Genomic DNA, 27671 nt, shown 5'->3' on the forward strand with positions numbered 1-27671 from the left:
GCAGTGAATTGGGAAGCAAAGGGGGATGAAGGGTGGCACAAAGTGTGGGCATAAGGGACTTGTGGGCGGAGATGGAGAGGTTTGAGGAGGGTGGCGCCGCAGTGGTGCTCTGGAAGATTGGGGTTAATTTTTTTTTTTTTTTAAATGAATTTGGGGATTTGTGTATACTTGTACGTATGTATAGATGTAGAGAAGATAAAGGGTAATAATGTCCTTATCTTTAGATGAGAGGGCATGTGAGTTGCATATGACCGTTTTCCATCCATTTCTTAACAGATGGCAAACGGAAGTGCCATTTCCATTAGTTTGAGTAGGTTAAGTGCCAAAAAAATTAGTTAAAGGGGGTAAAGTGTTCGCGAAGCATAGTTAGAGGGGGTTAACTATAATTTACCCTAACTATAAAATTGACAAATTTACATCATCGAAAAATAAATGAATAACCCATAAAACGAATCTCTCCAAATCATATGATTTGTGGGTGGGTTGATCTGGCTCCTTTTTTGAATTCCCCTGATGGTATGGAGTCCAATCTGAACTCTCTTCTGGATGATTTAGCTCAGCAAGAGCAAGTAACAGCGGCCGTGTGCACCAGCCGAAAGGAGAGGAAGTAGAGAGTTTAGTGTCAGCTAGTAACAGCGGCGTGCCTCTTCAAGGAAATTCATCATGTAGCTCATACAGAGACTGTACTTGAGCTCCAATTAAGATTGTTTCGGGCACATGCCTAATGATACAATTCATAACCGTTTATCTGAATGACATCCATGATGCTCCAAGTGCCACATAGTCGGACTCCACATGGCCAAGTCACGTTACCTGGAGCCCATGTGGAGCCAAACTCGCTGCTGAGTAACCCAAGGTCAGTCCAATACCAGTCCAGCCCGACCCACTGTTCTTACACCCGCCATTCCACGAGCTGGATGGCCAATCATGACCCAATTCAGCCCATGTATGAATCTGATTTGTGGGCTTAATGAAGTAACCCACTTCGTCGAGTCCAAACTTTTTCAAATTCTGCCCGCTATCATAATTAACCAAGTAAGCTGATTTTTGGAGAAGTGCTCAGCAAACTCTATAAAAATGACCAGTTAGGATGGTGATGACGATATCTCAGAAGAACCCTAGGTGCACTGCACCTGCACAAGAGGGACTCCGGGTCCAGCCTACAAATGTGGTGCTGACTGCTGAGAGGTATTCAGGAAATGCTCCCTCACCCTTTCTATGCAATATGCCATAGAGAATTCGTTGGTGAATGGTCAACTCGTTTTGGTGATAACCATATTTGCCAAGAGCCAGCCTACCACTGTAAATCTTCAAGTCAATTTGGATTTGTAAGCTTTCCCAAATTTCTGTTGCATCTAATTAGGAAAATTTCCCCCTTTTTGGACTTGGCAATACAATGGAAGCGAGAATCTCATCTCATCGTTGAAATAAGCAGCAAATATAACTTCAACCCTAACCGATAGCTTTTATACTCCGGTTAAGCCAAAATAAAACATTTAATTTACACTCTCCTATTACCATTTTCTTTCTAAACATAAAACATAATGTGCATTAGTTAGTAAAATTGATTTGCAAGGCTTACAACCAACAGAGAGGAACAGCAACATTTTGGTGTAATCTCCCTATTTCATTCATGCCCTTTCTAGACAGATGCCTTTTCATTCGGGTTAACCACTCAGAGCTACATACTACAGTACTAAGCAAAAAGAACTAACCATCTAATGATTCCTCCTAAATGGAAAGAGCAACACCAAACCTCCAGCCAGTGTAACAATTATAGCTAGCATTTGTTGATAAGATGTTCACATAAAGTGCCTCCACATTTCTCAGATTCAACAATATACCTTGTCAAACCTCTTCTATTTGTTGCATTACTTTTCGCTTCTTCCTACTTTCCAAGTGGGCAGAAAGTTGAGCACATTTCCTTTTGGTTTCTTCCACCTGGTTTTCTAAAGCTTCAATCTGTTTCATTCAAACAAAAAGACATCACCATTTAGTTATTGATACGCAAGCATAATAAATCAAAGCCAGTTTGAGTACAAAACTATATACCGTCTTTCTTAACTCATTCTCCTTCTGAACATGTTCCTCACACCTGTAGAATGGAACTAAATCAGATGCAACCAGCACTGCCACACAAGCATCATAGAATTTGGAAGAACAACAAAGGCAGGATAATATCGGCAATAAGAAAGACTGCAACTGCAGAGAACATGACTCTGAATGAACTTAAGCACTGCACTCTCTTTAGTTTCACCAAAGTCAATGAGCTAAGAGCTATAATAAAGCTGTCCCACAAGAATAATATAACAACTTGCCATCCAGGTTATCTAATCCCTTTCACCTATAGTGTAAGTGAAATGCATCGACACATTCATTCTTGTTAGTTACACTTACTTGGATACTAGTTCCTTGCAGTTTCTTGGAAATACTTCAACAGGATTGCTAATTGCAGATAAGGTTATATCCCAAAAGCAATTTCCCAAATCATGATTGCAATAAATGGTCAACATGGCCATCTACAAATTACAACAAGATAACCACCAATGTGAAGTTCCATACTCGAGCAGCTGGCAAGAAGTCATGTATCATATTATGGATCCGATATGAGACCAACCGCTTACGTAGAAAACAAACACACTGAAGGAATACGTGATTACAATGATTAACTACATCTAATTACTTCAGCAGCTATGAGTATCAAATAACCAGCTTTCATTATCTAAACCTATCAAATTAATTCCCGCATATCAGAAGCTAAACTCCAACGTGTAACACTAATTTAAACATGAAAAAGAATGCACTCCTCTCTTTTTTTTCTCATTTTCTGGATAATGGGCTTCACTACTTAGATTAAATGTCTGCTATAATTCGCATTGGTGTGTAAGTCGCTCTCCATGCCTCTCGCTACACAATATCTCCTGACCAAATAAGCACATTGCTATGGATAATTTTCTTAAAAGCTAAAAAAGAATGTTTTCATGCTTATTTTTCTAAATCTGCAAGTAATACATTCCATCTGTAATCTCAGCACAACACACAATGCTGCAAAGAATCCTAAAATTTACTCCACGTCTTCCTGCTGAATATTTTGATTTTGAGGAACTAAATAAATCGATAGACTGAAATTTGTTAAGCATGTTTCCAAGTGTTCAGAGCTGATGAATGTAAGCTTTTCTTGCTACAACCAAAGAGATGCTTGAGATGAAGGAATCAACAGATACCAGGATTATGAGTACCTTGGGAGGTGTATTAATAATGCATGAAACATTTTGGGATATGCCTCTATATTTACCTCATGAACAAATGGATGTTCTCTTCGCATATTCGATCGATGGATGTTGATGTTATACTATCAACAGATCTGACTTCCTGAGCAGACTCCTGCAATGCATCTCATCCATGAATAACAACCAAAATAAAGTTTCATGTCATTTCCATATGCACATAAAAAGAGTGCCTTGAGGAGCAAAACAAATTTAGGAACAAAACAAAGACGCACTATTCTCCAACCATGAACCAACAAAAGCATATGACCAGCAAATATTTATAGAGTAATGATAATTAATAAGAAGATATTGCTGGTGGTGGTTCTCGCAATGAACTTGGTCCAGCTACCATATATGTTCGTTCTGTAGCCATCTTTAATGTTGGTGGTTACGACTCTACTAGTTATGCTTACCTTGTGACTATGGCCAACTTTCTTCATCCCTCTTTTATCCCCTCAAAAAAGAAACTAACACATCGTCATTCTGAGGGAGAGCCCCTTCGTTTTGAGTGCTATGGGGGTCTTCTTCCTTTTCTTATTTGACGTTGAGAAAGAGGTGACGTAACGGCTGATAAACCAAATGGATTCTAAGTTGTGAAACAAAATATAGATTTTTGTCTCTTTTTATATCTCCTAAAAATCCCGTTTTGACTAAGAATACCTGTTGGATCGGATTCTAACAAATCTTTCAGGAGCCAACCTCGCAGTATGTATGGCGTGAAGGATAGAGGAATCACTCTCCACCCTAGCTTTATTGCAAGCCAAAAAACGAGATAGATTCCCCTTCCCCTTCCTACAGGGGATCCCTTCAGCAAACCTTGTACAGATGTGTATGGCAGGCCTTCGCATGGAACTGCGAACAAAACTGATTGCTGGCGGCCCCAGTATGAAATATGAGTTGTAGAAGCACTGCTCCAGAAAGAATCAAGCAAAATTTTTGATTTGCCTTTTCCAGTCGTCATGGAAAGAAAGGCAGAAATAAGAAAGAGATTATTCCCTGGCCATTGTTACGAAGTTGACTATAGATCACTTCCCCCTTTTATTTGAGAGTATTGCATCTCGGTGGTCTTGTGAGTGATTGATAAACTGATGTGGTAATGGTACTAGTAGATCATACCCGAAACCACTAAGGGTGACGTAATATAGTCTACCACATACTCATTTGGAACAAGTAAATGTATAGTTTAGTGATCTTCATGTTTCACATTATCTTCTTATTTTCACCATGCAAATAGGAGGTTTTTTAAATGCTCAGAGATCAGAGCATTGGGCAATTTTCAAGTGGATTGGGATGGATGATCAAATTGCTCTACTAGTCAAGGGTTACTTATAGGAGAAAAGCTTAGGCCAACTGTGTTGTTAAAGAAACAAACAAGGTCACTGGTAAACATTTCACAGCTATGTTGAATATATTTGTAGGATCCTCCTATTGACAGGTTGGGCTGTCAATAAGCTAAAGAAAATGACAAACAAAAAACATACTCCAAACACTTTATTACACTTTTCAATGCATTTTACACACTTCTCTACACTTTTTTTTTACATATTTCAATACACTTTTTCAAACTTAATGACAGCCAGTGGGCTATTTTTAGCATTTTCCATACTTGTATTAGAACATATTCTAAGCAGACAAATTGCACAAGATAACTCTATGCCAGTGATACAAACAAGGTCACTAGGCGTTAAGGCCTTAGCATTTCCACAATGGTAGGAAATTTAGCTATGCGTAATTTTCCCACTTTGCTCAAGTTTTCCATATCAAAAGAAAGTTTAAGATGGATATTAATGCTGCAGGGATGTTTTTCCACTTACAGCTGAAAGATCAATGAGCTGAGCAGCAGGCATTCCGTCGAGAAAACTGGTTCTGCAGTGGTCTCCAGGTTGTGTACCAGTCAATTCCTGCCCCAATTCAGCAGGAAGACCGATTATTGGATGGTCTCGCCGTGTTTTGTTTTGTACATTCCCGGGAAGTCCAATGACATGGTCACCAATTGGCAACTGCTTCTGTACATTAGCCATATGTCCCACAGGAGATTGGACATGGATTCTACTGGGGTTGGAGTTATAAGGTCTGTGTCCTACCAAGTGACAGTGGCCTCTCCTGTGTCACCAAATAAAACAAACTTCCACATGAAATTCTGTTGGAACTTGGGCATAGAAACCCATGAATTACAATAACAGCGAAGAAGCTGTAAAAACAACGGTTGGATACCACACAAGGATCATTACCAAAAGAAATACTAAACCTCCATTCATTTTTGACATAATACACCTTTACTAAAATATGATTCTGTTAGAGTGATGCATATACCTCGAGTGGTATCAGGTTCAGGAATATACCCTTGTCAGGATGGTACATTAACGTAGATAGCAGACAACTTTTGCCTTTTACGGTTTGAAAACGTGTCATCATTTAGAAACACCCAAATTGAATGCAAATTGAATTGGACAAAATTAGTTACTAAGTTCTAATACCACATCCTAAGAGAAGCAATGATTTGTTTAAGAGATACTGAACAGATCACATAGAAGAAAAGGTACCAGTATTCTGCTACCATCTGTTTCAGCCTCATTTCCAGCCGGATGAACAGAGATGATCTCTCGAAATCCTGCTTGTCATGTGCTGGTTCCATAAAATTTGCTTCAAGAACTCCTGCGATAAATTTCATACAAAAGTTAATGCTAACGGCTTAAATTACAGGAATTGAAAATAAGAAATATATTTACATACCCACAACGCCATTTCCTTGGGAATTACCATCGCTAGTAACTTTCCAGAAAGGCTGAAATAATGTGAAATGCTCACCACATCAATAACAATAGCTTTCGCTCGGCTAAAGATCAACAATTCAACCCGAAAATTAAGGGTCCAAATGAAGAATACCGTAAACAAAGTAAACGCTTCGGTAAGCGTTTGAACTTCTGTGAACATCCATTACTATATCTAATTCTGACAGAAGTTCTATTGCAGATTGTAACTGCATTAAATTTTCTAAAATCACGTACTGTGTAAATTTCAGAGGATTACTACCACTAGTAGCTTCTGAAAGGTTAACTTGGAGACAGAAATCATGGAACTGTAATAACAATGGTAATTATTTGCATCATCAACCACCATAAAAGAAGGAACCTATTACAGAAATCATACCCTGATAAGGCGGTTTTTATGGTACACGTTAAACCCGTTAACTCCAAGCGCAGGTGCTTCTTTAATAAATCCGATAGTTGTTTCCACAGGAACCTATTACAAAAATTTCACAAAAGTCATTAAACTCCTGCGAGTGAACATTACCACAAATGTTATCAAGCTTCCACAAGTTTACACAAAGATGAACCTTTCCAAAGTGAATTGCATGCTAAGTGGCAAAGACAACTTAGGGACGTGCTAAGTTTCAAAAAAAGAAAGACGTGACAGGCAAGTTGAGGATTCCGCTACTAAGTATCTTGCAAGACATGACACAAACATGAGATGCAGGACACAATGATATTAAGTGGCTCTACATAAGGATGTCAATTTCTATCTTCCAAAACCCATTCTGCACTACAGAAACAATGCCTATTCAATTCACGTTATTCAAAACAAGAAAAAGGATGGGAATTATACTTTATGAGGTGGAAGCTTGGAGCAAATACTTCTATCACTTATCTAGGGAATAGTTTTTGGTAACTAAACTGACAACATTGATACATGACATTGTCATTTCCCAACTATAAAGCAATGTTAGACTGCCATTGGCAGTTTGAGTATATGAATCCCAATAATCCACTTCCTCAAAATTCCTCCTTCAATTTCTTCCATCAAGCATAAGAGTCACCTTCCATGCCATTTTTACCTTTTTTGAGCAACACCAGGACCCAAGTTTCATAAAGATATCAAAACAGAAAGGGGAAAGGGGAGGGGAGAAGCACACACGACACGGGTGGTGTGTACACCAGGTTCTCAAGCGTGTACCGACCTCGACGCGGGTGGATGTGTCCATCCAGTGTCTTTATGAATGGATGACTGTTGGCACATTTGAGCAATCATTATAATATTTATTGCTTTGTTCTTTAAGATTTATCTGTTTCTTGTGTTATCTAGGATTTATTGCATTTTCAAGGAAGGATTTATCTTGTTAGAATATGTTTAGCCTTTTTCCCCCCGCTTGTTATCTCATGTTCCAATTCAAAGGGCTCCTGCACGATGTTTATAGATTATTGAATGAATTAAGATTTCTTGTTTTCTTGAATTAGTGTGGATTCTACTTCTCTTCTCGTGCAGATTTCTAGGGGTTATATTTTGGTTCTACATCAGTTTGGAATCAGAGCAGCCCTCGATTCTATTCTTATAGCATTGCTCACTCTTTCATCAACCATGGATTCAAATTTGCCCAGAAATCAGTTCACATATTTGCCCAGAAATCAGTTCACTTAAATTTTCCATATTTACCGCATCAAGTCTTTGCTGCCACCGCTACTGAAATCACCGCCGAAAAATCTACAGTCAAAGCTCCTCACGACCCACTCTGTCTCCGACGATTGAGAAACCGACGTCCACCACCAGTTTCGCCGCCCACCATCGCGCAGCCCTAGGATGGCAATTTGACCAAATCGATGGATACATGAACCAATCCGCGCATTGATCGGAGAGGTTTTTACCCATTTTTTTTACTGCAAATTATATTTCGGTGTTTTATTTGAAAATTTAGGGGACTTCGGTTTAGGTTCGATTTTATACAGTATCAGCACCAAAACCGGAACCGGAACCCGAACTGTAAAATATATTTACTTAAAGGCCCTTATACAAATGCGCACACATGAAAAATTCCCTCATTAGGAATATACCTAAATGCCCACATATAAATATAGACACCCACACACATAAAAACCGTTCGGGAAAAAAACCAAACGGAACCAATCCCCGTCGGGTAGGGTTACGGTTTAGGTGAAAGGAAACTATCGTGTGTATGTAGGGGTCACGTTTTGGACATAAATTGTGTTCGGGTTTGACAAAAACACAGGCCGAACTGTCTCGTTGCCATCCCTATGCGGTCCCTCCGCCGATGCCTACCGGAATTCCTACCACACAATCGGAGTTTAGTTCAGTAAGATCATCTCCGTCCAACGTCATATTACAACCACCATCACAGTTATCAGATTGTACGTCAGCACCATCACCATCACCATAATAAGTTGGTCAGCTACTTTTAAGTGTCACTCTCGAGCACTTATCGTTGATGAAGTCCCTAGAGGTGATGAAAACGGTTTCCTAACCAAGTAATGACCCAACGTTGGATGAGAACCAAAGACTGATTGGGTACACGGCCGATGACCTGCAAGCCAACATTGACTCTCCTACCATGGGTGTGGTTAAGTGTGCACTTACGCAACCAAACACTAGTGTTGATGGGCGCCGTAAGACGATTTTCCACAACTACATCAAGTATGGAGACAAGGTTTGCAAAGTAGTAGATAAAGGAAACTGTATCAACGTTGCCCCCGATCGTACCATCCCACCAATTGGGATTGCAACATGTTTTACATCCTAACCCGTACAAAGTTTCGTGTGTTAACAACTCCTCAATCAACGTCAAAGAAAGATGCCCGGTCCCCTCGAATTCATGTCCTATAAAGACGACGTTTGGAGCGATTTCATTCCAATAGGGTTTCGTTTCGAATTCTCTGTCACAAAGTTATACCACACATCCACATCAACATTCTCATTTCAGCTACACTCATCTTACTCGCATGTTGTTACTTAGTATACAACACTTTTTGTCATATAACATGGCTGGTCTTATAGCGGTACGATAGAATTTCCGATTCAACTTTGTGGGTATCCTGCAGTTAGACAATACTTTTAAAGCACTTTGCCACTTAACCCATCCAACTTGTACTCTATGCATCACACATTCTCCGTAATATCTCCATCCTTGTTGACAATTGACAAGATACTTCAAATGTGGCAGGGCCAAGAACATGTAGTGCAACTTTGGAGCCATATTATCTTGGGTCGACCTTGGCTCGATGATCTTGATGTCACCTCATATGGTCGCCCAAACTCTTGTTTTGATTTTAACAGCCAAACGATTTGACTCAAGCATCATAAGCCTACCTTTGAATGGGAAGTATGCAATGAGTCTTTCCTCGTGATATCTAGAGAGGTCATACTCATTATTTGACCATCCAGAAGACATACACTCTATTCTTTCTAAATTTTACGATGTCTTTCCCAATGATCTCCCACATCATGTAAGACCCTTATGTGATATTCGGCATGCAATCGATTTGTCTATGTGCTTCCCTCCTAAATCTTCCCTACTACCATATAAAGTCCACCGAATATGCTGAATTATAAAAGCAAGTCACCGACCTCCTCTGTAACGGGTTTATTCAGGAACACAAGCCCTTGTGTTGTGCTAGTATTGCTAACCCCAAAGAAAGATGGCTCGTGGCGGTGTGATTTGACATCGAGCAATTAATAAGATAACTATCAAGTATCAATTTGCCATTCCATGCCTTGATGATATCTTGGATATGATGGCATGCGCTACTATTTTCTCTAACTTTGACCTAAAGAGTGACTATCATCAAATTCAAATACGCCATAAGAGACAAGTGGAAAACAACTTTTTAAGACCAAAGATGGTCTTTAGGAATGGCCCATCATGCCATTTGGGTTGTCCAATGCCCAAGTACCTTATGAGAGTTATGACACAAGTGCTTTGTCCGTTCATGGGTCAATACCTTGTTTTCTAATTCGATTAAATCCTTGCATCCAAAGATCAACATGTCTACCCTCTCCACCAAGTGTGTACTGCTTTCAGCCAAACTATATGCCAACCTTAACAAGTGCTCCTTTTCCATTGAGAAGATCGTGTTTCTAGGTTATGTCGTCTCTTCTGTAGGAATCTCAGCTGATCAAGAGATGATCAAATCCATATTTGAATAGCCTAAACCTCCCACACTCCATGACGCTCGAAGTTCCACGGCCTTGACACCTTTTATCGGCGTCTCATCAAGGGGTTTAGCACTACATGCCCCTTATGGCGAAAGGTGACTTTGTCTGGACCTGTGCCACCTCTCGCGCCTTTCAAGTTATCAAGTCTCAAATGACTAATGCTCAAGTCATGCGTCTTCCGAACTTCTTCAAGCCTTTTAAAGTTGAATGTGATGCATCTGGCGTTGGCATTGGCGGAGTACTGCCATCCTGTAGCATTCCTTAGCAAAAAGCTAAAAGGAGCCACAGTGGTACTTGACCTATGTCAACAAATGTAGGAGAGGGAAAATCTGTCAAACCCGAATCGAAAATCTGGGCCAAAATAGCTCGAATATATAAGGTTCGAACACGTCTCGCCCGGATGACTTGAAGACGAGAAGCGATCTGGTACGGGGAGGAGAGGGAGTTGAGGAGAGAGATCAGAGAGCAACTAGGCAGCCCCCCATGTCTATATAGTCTGGGATGAGAGTATCTGTAAATATAAAATATGATGCGTGTGGGTCCTGTGGGATAATCTGTGTTTACCCTTCGCTGGGTATGGATGGGCTGATATGGAGAAATGATCTGTATGAGAAATGGTGGAGAAAGTTGAGGGAAAAGTATCTCTAGTGGCTCTCTCTTTGAATCTCTCCCTCTCCCTCTCCCTCTCTCTTCCCATGGCCTCTAATGAGCAAGGAATGTGAGCTATATATAGACATGGGCACATGTATGGCTTATCCACATGGGAAAAGGCAGCCAATAGGAAAAGGACACGTGTCCTAACAAAGGCTCCCAATGAGACGGAGACACGTGTTCTCTCCCCGGGATAAATCCTAGCTTAGCCAAGGGTTTATGACTACGGGTGTGGCCGGGCCCTGTAGCATCAACCCCAAGCTAGCACTACCTCTTGGCCCACCAAACCACAACCTCGACAGAGTCCCCTAGGTAACGTGTGTAGCTAATCGCGACCGCCATGCAGGCACATGGGTGCACCTACCTAAAACAAACTCTATGCGGCTATTCGATCGTTGTATCATTGGTTTCATTATCTCATTTAACATCAATTTGTTCTCTACTCTGCAACGAGGCTCTGTTACCTCATCTCCCAAAACAAGCTCAATTCCAGACATACATTGGGTTGGATCTGTGAGCATACACCTTTGTGCTTAAACATAAATATGGCATTGAAAATAAAGTTAGCCAATGCCCTCAGTTGCCGTAAAAATCAAGGTTTCATGTAAAAGGTGTTGTGTGTGTGCACGGCCATTGCACTCTATGCTATGCATCAGCCGCACAAGAGTTGGACTTCACCAACTCACTCCAAAACCGAAGATAGCGAAACAAAGTCACATATCAAATATAAAACAATTCTGTTACGAGAAGATGCGGTCCAAAGCAATCCTAAAGTTTTTTCATATTTATTTGCAAGAGCGGTTAATGCTAAATTAGAAGATTGTCGAAAAGCATTGGAGTCAAAGATTTAGGATCAGTAGAACTACATGGAGTGTAAGTTTAGTGGTAGACTGGTAGTCAAAGTGCCACTGTTGATAGAGTGACCCTCCAAAATCTGTAGTTATCAAGAAGTGGGCATGTTAAGTATCTTGGCTCAATTGTTACTTGTTAGCAACGATGGAGAGATAAGGAGGATGTGACGCAGAGACTACAAGGTGGATGAGTCAAGTGGCAGAGTGCTTCTGGGAGTGTTTTGTAACTGCAAGATACCCACAAAGTTGAAGGAAAATTCTATCGTAAAGCCATAAGACGAGTTATTGTTATACGGCATGGAGTGTTAGGCTACCAAGAAACAATAGACGAGTAAGATGAGTGTAACTAAAATGAGAATGTTGAGGTGAATGTGTGGTAAAACTTCGCGAGATAGAATTAGAAACAGAAACCTTCGCAAGATGGCAGGGGTTAACACCGATAGAAGATAAGAGAAAATAGATTAAGGTGGTTTGGGTATTTTATCGTGGATCTAGAGATGCAATAGTTAGGTGTGATATAGTTACGGTAGTGGGTAGCATTAAGGGGAGTGGTAGACAAAAATCGACTTTAGCGGCATTAGTTCAAAAGGATCTAGGTTTGTTTGATATTAAGAAACACGATGCCTTTGACAGAGCTGAATGAAAGAAAACAGATTCATGTAGCCGACCCTAATTGATTGGTACTTAAGGCTCTGTTTGGTATGGTTTATTTGAATAAAAATCTAGAGAGTGTAGCTTTCCTAAGACAAAATGTAAAAGTTATGGTCAAAATTCTCCTTCAAATATATTTGTTGTTTTATTGGACGTTTATCGTTTAAACGAACTATTATGACATTAAAACATATAAAACCCTACCCTTACCATACCCTGATTTAGTGCCAACGATCTGTGTTCTAGGTAACCTTGGTTTGGCACATTGCCAAAGAATGTGATTAACTGCCTCTTCATCCTTCTTAAATCTCATCGACTGCACCTTTCCCACTCTAATCTTCATCCCTAAAACACTTTTGACATTTACAAGCAATCACAAAAACTATAACTTGTCGGGTACAGGTATGTGTCAAAGTGTCAGAGTCGTCTATTTTCCATCCAAAGGACACGGCGATATGCCAAAAACCTCAAGTTCATTAGTATATTTCTTTTATCCTCTCGAATAAGTAGTGTTTACAAAGTGTCGTAGAGCCCTTTATTCATAATAGAGGTGTTTCATGCATTTTATGTTCATGCCAACCAAAGCACGTGACCCAGGGTCTAAGTGGCTAATCATTTGGTTGACCCTTTAGTAGTTCTATACATAAAATACCTTCTCCCCTAATACAGAAAGAGTGAGGCGCATCTCTTGAGACATCGACTATCTCTCTCTCCCTCACCCCTTTAAGGGTGTTACAACACCCAAAAAAAAAAAGGGTACAAGTCGCTAGAAGGTGAAAGTGACATTTGTACTGTAGTTCAATACGTGTATATAACTGCACACCTTTTCAAAAGTCTTATAAAGTTCAATGCTCATCCAACTAAATCGTAGAAGTTAATGAGGTAAGCAACTAGCAGCATAAGAAAAAAGCTACGAAAATTCACATGCCATTCTTATTCAAGAACCATAATTGGATATATTTGGAGCTATGTATTACCGAATAAACCATACCTCTTTGGATGTAGCAGCAAGTTGTGGTCTATAAATGACAACTTTTGGGTATTTCAACTCATCTCCAATATTATGCTGCTCAACCGGTTTTCCTCTAAGTATTATCCGAAATTTTGTGAATTTTGTGAGGTACAAAATTGAGACATATGCCTGAACAAATATATGTTAGTCTAATTTGACAAGTTATGCAAGCATTATTTATCAAGAGAAACCCAAAAAGCAAGAGGATTAAACTGGTCACCCGCAATGAATAGCGGATCCGGTGGGAAATATGGGATTGCAATTCAAGAACTTTCTTGTGTGTCTTGGACAAACTTCCACGATTAGCTTCATCTCTCAACATTATATCCTATACGAAGAAGCCAACGTCATCAAATAGCAGCAATATATAAGAATACAAATCCAAACACCCACAAAAAATATATAACCCACAAATATTAAAACTCTCTTACAGTGGGTGATTCCACTTGTGAGTCCTCAAAAAAAAAAAAAAAAAAGGGAAAAAAAAGGACCAATGTCTTAGGCCTTCCCATCTTTTGACCAAAATACGCAAGAAAGCCCCGTCTACAATTAGGCCACAAGGACTTGACAAAATTCTTTCTTTCTCCCCTCATTGAACTCCAAAATTTTATTAAAAACCAAAACAAATACAGAGACGAGAGGCATATCTCCCTGTGCAAGATAAAAACTACAAACTACTAGTAAGTTAGGTACAAGGCTACTAGATTTGGGAAATCTTTGCCAAGAATGGCAAAGAGCTTGGTTAAGGGAAGTTGGGTTTTACATTGGAGAATTGGCATCCCTTAAGTTTAACATCAGACCTAACTTTTAGAAGGAAAGAGGAGGAGGATCTTGGGTTTTCCTCAAACACCCCACCATTCCTTTCTTGCCAAATGTAGTATATCATAGTTGCACAAGCAATATTCCCAATGATACTGTGACAGGATTTCCCGCAAAGCTCCTCTATGAGCCACAAAATCTCCTCATCCCAAAGTTTGCTGAGCTTTAGATATGCCACAGCTAGAGCATAATTACTGCCTATAATCCTTGAGAAACGGCAGTGGAAAAAGAGGTGATGGAGGTATTCATTATGAAGATTACATAGAGAACAGTGGGAATATATGAATGCCCCAACTGTGTCTTTAGTCCTAAAACATCATCTAATGGCCATTGAAAGGATAAAACAGTGAGTTGGAATGAATATTGGGTACCAAATAAGATGATGACTCCTTATAGCATTCCAAGTTGTAGCAACTTTGAAAGTAGAGGAAGGAGAAACTGTTACGCTTAATTTGGTCAGGCCTCGCATAGATAGGAGGAAAATCAGGTAGAAGAGAGGTAGGAAAGGCAAGTGCATTGATCATTCGACACAATTGCTGAAACTTTAGCATCCTTAGGATTCCTGAAGAAGCCATGATTATGGGACCAAAGTAGATACTTAGGGGACCTTGAGGTAACCAGTTGTCATGTGACTCATGTCAACAAATGTGTTATGGCTATCTCCAACAACTTGCTTGATAAGAGGCCTGGCAAATTGGCAATAGGTCCAGAATCTTTCACGAAGTCCAAGAACAGTTTGATGGAGTTTCAAGAGTCCAAAAATATTTGTTCATGATGAGGTATTTATATTTAGGGCAAACTGTCCAGATATGTCCTAGAAACGAAGTATGATTCCAATCCTTTACTCTTCTTAGCCCAACACCTCCTTTTTTTGGCTTACAAAAAGACAACCAGGCAACTTTTCTTGTGTGTAGGTAAGTTTTTGAATTACTCCCGTTGGAAGTTCCTGGGAAGCTTTCCAATGTGCAAGCATATACTCTTGAGGAGAGCTAAGTGCATAGTCCAGCATACTTGCATATTGAACAAGATTGAATTGATGAGCTGAAGCCTGTCTGCATAAGACAGGAACTTGTTGGTCCAGCTTTTCATTTTATCTATAATTCTAGTAACGAGAAAGTTAGTGTGCTGCACAGAGTTTGGTAAAGATGAAGGGGACACCCAGTTATCTGACTAGGAATGAAACTAATAGGAAGCCCATCAGAGTACACAAAGCTTCTTTAGCTTGATAATCCATACCCGATATATAAATTCTGCTCGTCTTTTCTTTTTTCAAGGCTGAAGGCCTGGATACTTTTGAAACTCCATAAGAGCACTAGACACTACTTGAAAAAATCAACTGTTGGGATAACGTACAATAAAAAGATCATCTACAAAGCAAACACAACTGATCCCCAAGTCTTTACACTCAGGATGATACGAGAACTGACCAAACGTCAAAATATGATTCTGAATAACTCTGGAGAAGAACTCCACTGCCATGATAAAAAGGTACAAAGAGAGGGATCCCCTTGCCTCGGACCTTTTGCAACAGGAAAGTACCCTTCCAGGCATCGATTGACATGTAGACTATCTAGGGGATGTGATACAGAGGCTGATCCACTGCATTAAGGTGGAGCTGAAAAGCTTCAAGGATGTCAAGGATAAGATGCTAGGATACATAAGTGAAAGCTTTTATTATGCCAACTTTCATACCACTTCTGGGAGGGGTGACATTCCCACGATAGTGCTTACAAGCTCTTGCATGATGAGAATCTGATCGGAGATGGATCTACTAGAAACAACAGCTGCTTGACAAGAACTAACCAAGAAGTGAAACACAGTTTACAACAGCTGCTTGACAAGAACTAACCAAGAAGTGAAACACAGTTTTAAGCCTTGTAGTGAGAACTTCTATAATAGTATTGTAAATGACATTCAAACAAGAAATGGGCTAGAAGTTTTAGGTACCAAAGAAGTACAAGTGACATTGATAGCTCCTAAAAGCTTGCCAGTAGAGAGAAAGGACTTTATGATCATCAAACACAACACCACCTGTTAGTCATTACTTTCACAAATATGGGAAAAGTTCAACCAACTATTCCCCTTCATTTGATCACATCACCTGGGAAGTGATGAACTTATGATCTCTCTCTGTCCTTGTGATGCCTTCAAAGTTCTCTCTTTGGTGACAATAATAAAGCAAGGACGTTATGGAATCATGTACAATACTTTCTGTGTTTTATGGTTGGAGCATAATGTTCGAGTATTTTGAAGATCAATGCGAGCAATTCAAACTCGATATGGGATCGAGCTTGTTATTTATCATCTTTGAGAGATTTGGTTTCTTCTCCTTTTAAACGTATCCTATAGTTTTTAATCTTTAGAGATGGGAAGTCATTAAGTGATATGTAGGAAGAATCTTTGGGGAACTTTATTTTTCCATTGTTTTGGGAGGACTACTTATCCTTCTTTTTGTTGATGATGAAGAATATTAGAAAGGGAAAAAAATTACCATTGTTACCTCAAAATTTGAATTATATGATCCTGAACCACTCCTATCCCCATGATAGAAGATTAAGTGTGTAAGTTGGTTAAAGTTGGAAATGTATAATTTCACTCTGATGTATCATGGTTGACTTTTCAGGATTCTAACCTCTGTCGTGAGCAACTCCTATTTAGTCTTTTTACAGCATTAAAGCAAAACAAAGACTGATAAATTGAAGTTTTTTCCACCTTGCCAAAACTGTTCTATAGTCCACCAGTGTGATATTTTGATAGCATAAGACATAGATATGGTCCATGCTGATTGGATAGTGAACTTACAAAAAACTAAATCATTTGTGTTTTGTCCATTGACTCCATTCTACAACTTCAGGAACATCACCACAGGAGAACCCAAGTAAAGGTTCAAACATTAGCATAGGTAAGCAGGAAGCTACCAAGAGGTAAATTGTTTTTCTCTTTTCCATCCAACAAATCTATGACTAAGGAAACTCTTCTCTTCCTATTTTTAACTAGTCTATGCTATTTGACTTCCTCCAAAAGCTAAAGTATCTTTTCCTATTTGAATTCAAATGCTATCATACGGGGCCTTCTTCCCTTTGATATTTGATTGTGTTTTTTCAAGAAAAACATGGCTATAAATACAAGTGAGGGGACATGCAGTCATGCAGATAACTCATAGGTAAACACGGCCTCTAGATGCAGTATATTCTGGAGAGACTAAGGTTATAACACATTCAGCACATCACACAATATGCAGATAACTCATAGGTGAACACCTAAGTGACCTTTACACCAACACATTAACTTTGACATACCTCTTCATCACCATCAAAATTCAGTTCGAATATGCCTTCATCATTAAGCCATAGGTTAAATATAATCACTTTTGTTCCATGCGCCCCGATATCCTCAAACTACATTAAGCCACAAATACAAGTCAGGGGACATGGACATATAAGTGCCACCATAACACAGAAAATAAACCCGACAAGTCAGTTAACAAGATGATGAGCTGAAAACTCCGACCACATAACAACGTATGTTAATGTAAGCAATTTATGTTTTTTGAAACCAATAATAACCCTAATGGAACCTTTGCTTCATGTTCTCTCCTTCCCTAAAAGCTTCAACCCACCTTCCACTGCCACACTGAACCACCATTAAATCAGCCCTAGTGAGGAAGTATCTGGCTAATTGGAGTGGCATGTTTAAGAGTGACCGGTGACATGACCAAGTATCAGCCAATACAAGTGATATCAGACATTTGTAAGATTTTAGGAACTGTAAGGGAAACAAAGAAGTAGGGGTTTGGAGCTGTGGTTAGGGAATGTTCCAGTACTAACTTAGGTGGTTAGGGCTGTGAATGGTACTCCGTTAACAGAAACAGGGGCTATTGTAAACAAAAAACAAGAATAAAAGAGAAGAATTGAAGAAGATAGGTCTAGGAATCACTCCTAGAAGCATAAGGCATCAAGCCTAGGTTTTAAAATAAATCAAGTAAACATTGAAATCCATAAGATACCGAAAAATATATAATTTTTTTTATCTCAGCTAAATTATTAACATGGGCAGTCAAGAAGCACGGGCATGGGCACGAACACAAATACGGGTACGTGAATGGGCAATAATTATAAATAAATGAGGACACAGACATAGCAGGGTATACGGCTAAACTTAAGTACATACTTTTTGTACACTTTCAATTGTTATTTACATGGATACAGGATCCACAAATACCCAGAACTAATGGAAACTAGTTCTAACTTAGCACAAAAATGAAATCCAACAATGCCTCTTCAAATTAAGGGACAATCCATTAAAAAGACAAAACCACAAGACACAAGAGAATTTTGTTATAACTTTTAACCCTTGAAATAAACTTTTCGTATTATGTAGTGAAACCCTCTCTATCCCCATATGTGCCTCACTCAAGATACGTGCGTCCTGGGAGTATCCTAGACATGTCCCCTACCCATCTAAATTTTATTATAACTAAATGGACACTTTCCATGTCCTTGGTGTGTCTGACACAGACAAGGCGACCACTTAGGTATATCAGTGCCTCATTGATTGGTAGAGATGTTAGAGATTATGCAACTCATTCAATAACAGGAACCTGATACAAATGGAGAATGCAAGGCACCTAGGCCAAATTATTGCACCATCAAGAAACTAAGAAGCATGGACATTTCAAAGAAGGCGACGTGTCTGTGTCCAACATGTATCGAACACCAATACTGCTCGGTCACTCTCGGACACATGTCCAATACTCTTTTTTCGTGTCCATAATCGAAAATAAAAATCTTAATTCCATACACAGGTCCAACACTATTTTTGGCAACATGTCCGACATTTCTTATGTGTCTATCACTAAGACATTAATAGGTCATTAACACTTGTTTAGACGTTAACTAACATGTGATTACCAAAAATAGGAATTTGGCATAACGTTGTCTTAAACAAGTTGGTGTGGCTAATCATATTTAAACCTCCATTAAAATGTATAGAGAAATGCAAGGGATATGTTCTATGATTTTTTGAGTCTTGTGTCTGTCTATATTGTTCATTATTTGTTGTCTCTTATCCACTATGTCAATTTTGGATGCAAAACTTATTTTCGTATCTATACCTAACTATATAATTGGATATATATAGTACAATGTACCAGTAACGTGTCTGTGCCTACATTTCAAAGAAATTACATATAGACCTGTCTGTATCCGTGTCCCGTGTCCATATCCATGCTTCTTATGTCAAGAAACAACACAAATGCAAGAATAAGTGAGTTGAGATATAATGATAAGAGTGATATGTAGTAAAAGTAGGACATATGATATACGATTGAATAAATATACATGGTAGGAGCATCACCAATGAAAGAGACTTGAAGGAAAAAAAATAAAAGGTGGTTTGGTCATGTGTAACAAAGATCAGAAGATCCAAGGAAGAGTGATAGGATTACTGTTAGCTATGAAAGGATGCCCGTAACCTTGGATATGAATGGAAATTTGACTACCAGTAGTCAAACTCCTAGTAATTCAATATATGAATAATCCATCCCAATGTTTTGTAATTTGAAATTATCCAGGAATCATTATTTTGGAAATTTCCTAGAGTCAACATTTCCTTATATTATGGATTGAGCCAGGAAAATATACCACAGGGAAGGGGAAGGAACAAATTCCTACATAGTTAGGGAATTTGATTCCTCGTTGAATACGTCATCAGGAATCACATTCCTCCTTACGATTATTGTCATCCCAACTGAGCCTTAATGGAAAGGCTACGAGAGGGAAATTTCCTATTTGACATAGGATTGTAATTAGAAGGATATAAATTAATACCATGATTGAACGTGCATATAGCCGAAACAGAATGACGAAAACTGATTATTAAGTGGCAACCCAATTGATAGGGACGCACTTGGTTTGATTGAAGTTGGTTTGATCACAAGGCTTAGTTTGGTCTCTCTTCTTGAATCTTCTGAACTTTAAATCGTGGGAAAAGAAATAAATGCAGGATAAGTAACTCTTTTAACTTTAGGCTCCCCTTGGTTGCCTTTTCTTAATTGCTATCCTCCATGATGTTTCAGACAAGCAAATGGAGCCGATGGGGTTGTAGAAATTACTAAACTTAATATACTAAAAAGAAAGTTGTTATTGACTTCTTGTATTTCCTGAGCAGAAGTCAACCCTCCTTGGCTCTATTTCAAAAACAAAACATAAACGTTTGAATTGGCCCAGTAATGTTCCATATCAAGCAATCAAACATACCTGAAGCATAAGCTCATCTTTTGATGCAAAGGGGGACCATTCAAGAATGGTTTCCAAGTTAGTAGACCAATCGTCTTGAGACCCATATATTATGGGTTCTGCCCAATGGTTTGAGATGTCAAAGTCAACCTGCAATACAATTGAAAACACAAAGAAGAAAATAAGAGTTCAAAGAAAGCACCTCTTGAGATTTAGAAACACATCAAACTAAGAATAGAGAGGATACCATTGGAACTATAACATCATCCTGCCCAGTTCTTCGCAAAAATGTATAGGAGAGAAGACCAACACTTTGTGTTACCCGGCTAAAAAATGGCCATGCCAATATAAGGTCAAAACATATAGACTAAGATCTTACGGACAGAAAATAAGTTTTGCACACCATATGTCATGTAAGCACAAGGATAGCTATAGGAAATAGGAAAAGAATGATGCTTGCAAGCTGCAAAATTGCAATGTTAACTTGGAATCTCCTATCAACTCCTGAAATAAAAATGCTAATCACGAGTTTCATAACATGATAACAAGCCCAACCATAAAAATAGCATAAGAGGGCAATCACCCTGCTAATTGACTATCCCAAAACTTTTCCCTTGATAAAGCACTCTCAGTTCTAAACTAGCAAATATGATATAAAATCTTCATATACTTCCAGCTTCCTCTTATTGGAAGTCTAGTAAAATAACTGGCAAAATTGCAGGTCTTTCACTAGATTAAGGTTCCTTTCTTTGAGATTTCATGTATGGCATATTTCCAAATGAGCCAGCAGAAAGATTTGATCCAAGTCGAATCTTCCAAAAGGTCAAGAGAAGGCCAACCAGAGAAAAGCACAAAATATCAGGTAACTCAACTACTTATAATTGTTTTTGTTCATGAGTACGAGTTATGAGCCAGAACGAAAAGCTGGACAACAACAAAAAAAACTTTATATGATTGCCTAAGAAACTAAGTGTAAAGTACTTAAACCTTCTTATTCTTACATCATGAACTCCTAGAAGATAGTGCACCATCTACTTAATCACTTCCCAAGCAGATTTTGAACAGTCATGAAGTCTGACTCTTCCGGAGCTAGAGAAGTCCTGGGCCTTAACCCACCTTTTTCCATTCAGTTCATAATCCACCGTTTCTTTATCATAACAAATATGGTTTGTACCCTGCATTAGCTAATCCGTAACTCTTAGCAGTTAGGGCCACAGGGTTTGTCTACAACAATATTTCAACTACCACTTAGGAGTTTTATTCCATTAACAGATCAACCAAGATAACTCTTTCAGCGGCCAACTACACATTAATAGTCCGTCTATTTTTGTTCAAAATACTTGTTTTCTCCATGATTATATCCCTACAAGTAGAATATGCACAGATCAAAACTACTAAATTCAGCATGTCCCCACTATTAGATGGAATGTGGTATGCGTGAAAAATAATCTAACATTTACACACTTGGAGATTTACTCTCCATTCATTTCCATCTCTGACCCGCTATTCACTGCAGCACTTCCACAATCATGTTGCATCCCTTAGGGCCACACTATGGCAAAACACTGAAAACAGAAGCACCCTAATCATTTACTCCCTCCGTCCCATAATATTTGTCCGGTCCGCGAAACGAGCACTACAAAATAATGAATTTCTTTCGAGAAAAAATTTAAATTTTTTTCACAAGTTAAAAGAACTCATCGAGATCTAGTAAATTGTTGAATTTTTTTTCAACTTTTCTCACAAAAATAGTATTATTTTTACGTCTCCGTTTTGCGGACCAAACAAATATTATGGGACGGAGGGAGTATTTACAAATTCTATGGAATCATTAAGTCATTAACAGCGTAAGTTTAACCTGTAGTGTTGGATTTACACTTCCCTTAGACAATTTGGAGAGGAGGGGCTTTACACTTCCCAATTGGGGTTGTGTGTGAGGTACTTGCCACTACATTACATTTGAACAGAGTTTTATGGAGCACTTTAAGTATGATTGTTTAACTATGCAGCTCCTAGGTGCTTGATGAGAAGCATTTGGAGGAAGACAAGTAGCCAAACTACTAAGGATGCTGACAGGGGTATTTACCAGATGAAATTTTCTTTACTGTATGGTTTCCATTTTTGGCAGAACAAGAAGTTTTATGATTCTTCTCTTTCTAACTTCCTCATCTTCAGCAAGATATGCAACAAGAAGGCTTAGCACCAAAATGGTCACCTCCATGAAGAGATATTGCACAATAAACGAAACTATGTGAAGATAATCAGAGTCAGAATGCACATAAATAATAAATAACAAGTACGCAAAGATTAGAACCTCTAAAACTACAAAACTCAGATAAAGGAGAGGCATGCCAAAGAAATATTCAATGAACTTCCAACTTCTTCAGTAAGAGAAGTGCCATAATATCTATGAACTTATGAAGAACGGGTAACATAAGTACCAACTGAAATAACAAGAAATATATAAGAATAAGATGAACCCAACCTCAAAGAGAAGACTAATTGCTACGGGCACAAATGAAGCATAGAAATTGGTAAGAAAGAGAGAGAAAAAAGAGAGCAAGTGACTAGAAAAGAAATTGGAAAAATACCCTCTATTAGATGCACGACTGAAAACGATCACGTCAGCACCCAGTCTCATGGTACTTGTCTTGAATCCATTACCATCTAGAAAGAAATATCCCTTTTGGAGATCAAGAAACACAATATGCAAGAAGATAGGAGTTGCATAGAGAGAAGTCTTTGAAAGAACCTACACTAAAAACTTTATGTAACTTGAACTTCTATCAGGGCTCAACCATGATAAGTAAGATATATACATCAAAAGCTGTTACAAAAAATGCACAAAAGGAAAGTTTGGGACTCGTGTCAATAACCAAGATTTTAGGGCCAAAACCACCATATACAGGAAGATGAGCATATACGACTCTAAGTTACATTCCATTTGTATTTGCAATCACAATCTTGAATCTCAAGGTAAAATGAAACGCTAATTTGGCTCATACACCACTTTCCATACAACCTAACCAATTGCACTGACCTTTAACAGTGATTTTCCATTTGCTTACTGGGCCTTTTTGAAAATGTATCCTGGTAGTTCACACATCCTATTAACCTGAGGTTACCTCATGAATTTGCGGCGGAGGGGCATAGAGACAAGGGTGGGCAGCCGACCCCACTGGCTGCCAAATTTTCCCAGAGATAGGTATAATTTTTACCCCATTTTCACTAATTTGACCCCACTTTGAAATTATTTTTGCCCCAGCCCGTATAAGGGTTTTATAGGTCGGGAAAAAAAAGGAGCCAAAATAGAATCTCTGCCCACAAAATTCCATCATGTATGTGCGTTCTAGTGAGGAGTTTTCCAATTTGAAAGGAATTAATGACCTTGCGCAAAAGATGGTTGAGACCTGAAGAGATATGGCATATTCCTCGGTTTATAGGCTTCTTACTTTGGCCATTATTTTACCGGTTGCTACTGCTACAGTAGAGAGAGAATTTTCCGCTATGAAGATTGTAAAGAGTAGGCTTCGAAATCGTATGTGTGACCAATGTATGCATGATAATTTGGTTGTGTATATAGAGAAATAAGTTTTTGAAACCATTGCAAACTAGGCTATCATCCATCGTTTCCAAAGTATGAAAAGTTGTCAAGGTCAATTGTAAATCAAAGCTACATTTTGTTATTAATATATATATACACACACACACACACTTTTTGATTAACTTTGTTAATCCTAATTGTTTCTTTCAATTAGCAACTAGAAAAGTGAACTACACAGTACACAGTTCAAATTTCCGACCCCAACTTATCGAAAATCTTGGCTCCGCCAATTGCGCACATAATGCTGAAGGTTAGCCTATACCCAATCTACCACCTCCCAAACCCCATTAATTCGTATTACACTCGACAGAGCTTGTTTTTTATCTTGGCAATTCACCTATCATACTCATGGCTAAAAACAAAGATAATCAAGCAAGTTAAAAGCTGACCGACTGCTCTAGTGCCATTGCTGATAAATCCGGACGGAGTACAGTAATATTAGTTACAAGGGAGACCTTTTTTCTAGACAAACCAGCTAATTGATCTACAGATACAGTTCCCTCCGCTTAGTCATAGTGACAATCTAAGTTCTTACAAGAGTTGGTGAATTCCTCTTTGTTCATATTAGTCCACACATCAACGTGTCAGACTATGGGCTCTCCCAATACCATTGTGAATGACGCTTGCGCATTCTTTAACAAAAATAGGAAGTATCACAAGAAACAGTGAAGATAACTATGACATTGTGACAATGAAATAACATATTCCCCATTGAGGATGAAAAGCTTATTATAGTTACATTGACCAATTGTGGTGTTTGCTTTCTTCGAGGAGTAACCCAAGCTCATGCATTTGCGAATGCCTTCGGTATCCATCCCACCCCCATCATCTACATAAAACACTCATTGGTTAGTGTCATTTTCCATTGTTATAGAAACAGATGCTGCAACGACATATCATTATCACAACAGGGAAAGTAAACACATGAGAATCAAACCTTGGAAAAGTAAAGCAGGAGAGTTATCCTTCACATTATAAATTCTATCAACCTTGACAAAAGTCGCACCATTGCAAATCTGAGAACACAGGCACGCAGATAGAAACAAAAATAAGGTCAGTTGGATCTACTATTTTTTCAACATACTTTCTTGTAGTTGAATTAATCCACTGCCAAGACCTTTTCAATCAACTAAATGGTACTACTTGAAAGATTAGACCACAGTATACAAAGCAAATGCAGGTAAGGAGAATAAACGAGAAGCATTCATGAGTATGTTGCGTACACTGGGAAGAACTTTTTTATATTTAACCATGAAGAATATGAAAAGGATGCCATAGATAGAAAGGAAACAAAGGGAAGAAGAAAAGAAAGAAAAGAAAAGAGCAACAAGCACGAGGACTACTTCTGACAAGTATACCTTCCAAGGACAACTCCGCAGTCTCAGTGATGCAATCATGAGCTATGAACGCACAGACACGAATCAGACACAATGAGCGTCCAGTTTATTAACTTTTTTGGGAATCTCAAACACATTACAACGAACTCACAGTGTTTTCCATGATTTGAAATCAGTTAAAAGTTCCTTACAATCTATTGTTGTTTGCAGGTATAATGAGTGGAGGCTATGGAACAAGAGTGTGAGATGGTGTCCACAACCACTAGTAACGCTCTGATATATTTGGGAAAGAAGACTCGAACCTCGAGCACAAGCACCAATTCAAGTGGTCTAGGTTTCTGCTGTGAAACCTCGGAGAAAGAGATTCAGGAGCTGTATAGGATCAGAGTAGGTTCTTGAAGGACTAACGGTTTGCCATTCTTGTATTGACAGAAATGGCACATGGAAAGCGGGGGCATGTTGGAATTGGAGAAGCTGATTAGGGAAGGCAAGCACATGGGTACCACTTGTAATTAGTGAGACCCTGTGTTCCATGATATGGTGTAGCATGAGCGCAAACTACCGAGAATAGTGTCTGGTTAGTTTTGAGCACCAATGAAATATGTAATACAGCTAGTCTCAGCCAAAGGAGGTCTGACTGTGTGGTGCCAGATGGATGGCGGGAAATCTTTAGGTGTATGCGATGATTTGTGCTAAAACCAGCGAGCAGAAAAAGATTAATTGCAATTCGCTTTGACTTCACAATTTGTCTAGCACTTGAGCTGGTTGGGAGGCTTGACCCATAAAGCTTCAAACTTTTCTTCTTGACATTGGATTTGGTTAAAATAACTTTATGCGGCTATATATCATGTCAAACTTTAGGACTCTATGCCCATTTCTTCTCACTATAGTACGCTTATCGTAGATTTTAGGTCAATGGATTTGCCTACAACATTTTAGTTCTCCTTCTTTTAACATGTTCGTAGATGACAATACCATTAGTGGATGAAACTAAGGGAGCAATACAGCATTATCGGGCATAACTCAGCCACAACACAACCGTCTTTCACCCTTTTTAAGTTCCAAACACTATAACGAAGTCCCAAGAACAAACAAAACAAATATAACAGGTACAACTGTACAAGTTAGAAGTTGGCAGGTGGACCAACTGAAACCACTACTATCAAGTCTCAAGTGAGTCTTATTTTATGGTACTAGGTAAAGCAAAAACTTTGTTGCTAGTTATTTAATTTCTAGTATGTTGTAGACCATGGGCATCTAATTATTTGTCGACATGTGTATCCCCTCCAAAGGTGTTCGAATTGTGTGCAGTTTCAAAATCAATTTCACAAAAATATACAAGTTGGACGCATCTCCGACACTGCTAGCGATAAGAAATGGCTAACAGCTTCTAGTAATGCAAACCAAACAGTAATCTACAAGATCATTTCCTGAAAAATGAAAAATCTAATCTGAGTTTGCCATTCATGTCTTACCACCAATCACAAACTCTTAACATTTCACAGTGCGGTAGTTCAGGAAATGATTTGATGGGAAATAAAGACTCTAACCACACAATATATCATATATCATGAATATAACAAAAAATTGTTGATGATCACCTCATCCACTGCATTATCCAGGAGCTCAGCGATTGCTGCAACAGAAGCCCAAATATTATGAGTTTATAAATATTTGTAGAGAAGTCTCGACTAATGCAAACATATATGACAACTTTAGCTTCGTCTCTTGATCATTCTCAGCTTTTTCTTTAACTTGTTTACACGATGGTAGGGTCGAAATAAAACTCAGAAAGAGAAGTTACCTCCAAATGCCCATTTATGAGAAGTTGCATTGGAATGCAGAAACTTGGGATGTACACGGGCATGTTCCAATTGACCTAAACAATTACAGGAACTTCCTGGTAAGCAACATCTCAGCGGGAATGCATACATAAATACATATAGGGGGGGTGTCTATGCATGCAGGTGTGAATTTTGTGGAACCAGCGGCAACCTTGGGCGGGAGTGAATTTTGTAGGACCGATGTTAAAATCCCCTGCTTTCCAGAAACTCCGCGACTCAAGCGTCTGATTGCCCGATGCGGACGGAGGGTTTACCGCAACAGTCTGAACTTGTACTCCGACGTCGTCTTCATCGTCGCTACTGTCAATCTCGACTAAATTTATGGGTTCTTTCTCTTGAATGGGTTCTTTCTCTTGTTTAGGCGACATTGTTTGATTCCTGAGACTAAAGACAGAAGAAAATAAATACGAGAATTGAAAGGCTAGGGTTGCAAAGAGAATATATGAATATGAAGG

At 38.8% G+C, this 27671-nt stretch overlaps 1 protein-coding gene across 3 annotated transcripts; it reads right to left on the minus strand.

Annotated features, from left to right (window-relative positions):
• Positions 1-1477: 1477 nt before the first annotated feature.
• LOC131304303 (protein MICRORCHIDIA 2-like) lies at positions 1478-27671 on the minus strand. Of its 3 annotated transcripts, none has more exons than XM_058331505.1 (18): positions 27368-27670; positions 27177-27251; positions 26974-27008; positions 24973-25051; positions 24775-24864; positions 23023-23098; positions 20679-20757; positions 20453-20581; positions 17495-17593; positions 13597-13704; positions 13356-13505; positions 6420-6512; positions 6003-6054; positions 5813-5924; positions 5084-5372; positions 3296-3384; positions 2053-2095; positions 1478-1962 (listed from the first exon to the last, which is right to left on the minus strand). In XM_058331505.1, exons 1-18 carry the CDS (start codon positions 27582-27584, stop codon positions 1849-1851), a joined length of 1929 nt encoding a protein of 642 aa, XP_058187488.1. In that variant the 5' UTR covers positions 27585-27670; the 3' UTR covers positions 1478-1848. The 3 variants fall into 3 exon arrangements, with proteins under 3 accessions (XP_058187488.1, XP_058187489.1, XP_058187490.1); XM_058331507.1 differs by having other exon boundaries at positions 1876-1962; positions 2053-2108; positions 27368-27671; XM_058331506.1 differs by lacking the exon at positions 17495-17593 and having other exon boundaries at positions 27368-27671.

Source organism: Rhododendron vialii, chromosome 10a, assembly GCF_030253575.1.
Source record: "Rhododendron vialii isolate Sample 1 chromosome 10a, ASM3025357v1".
NCBI classification, from domain to species: Eukaryota; Viridiplantae; Streptophyta; class Magnoliopsida; order Ericales; family Ericaceae; genus Rhododendron; species Rhododendron vialii.

What these genes read in the sequence shown, in the direction of transcription:
- LOC131304303 (XM_058331505.1), bottom strand. Translation starts at nt 27,584, where the DNA reads ATGTCGCCTAAACAAGAGAAAGAACCCATTCAAGAGAAAGAACCCATA. An exon ending in TCCTGCTTTACTTTTCCAAG is followed by an intron (nt 24,865 to 24,972) that starts GTTTGATTCTCA and finishes TGTTTTATGTAG; the next exon opens with ATGATGGGGGTGGGATGGAT. An exon ending in CCAAGGAAATGGCGTTGTGG is followed by an intron (nt 5,925 to 6,002) that starts GTATGTAAATAT and finishes AATTTATCGCAG; the next exon opens with GAGTTCTTGAAGCAAATTTT.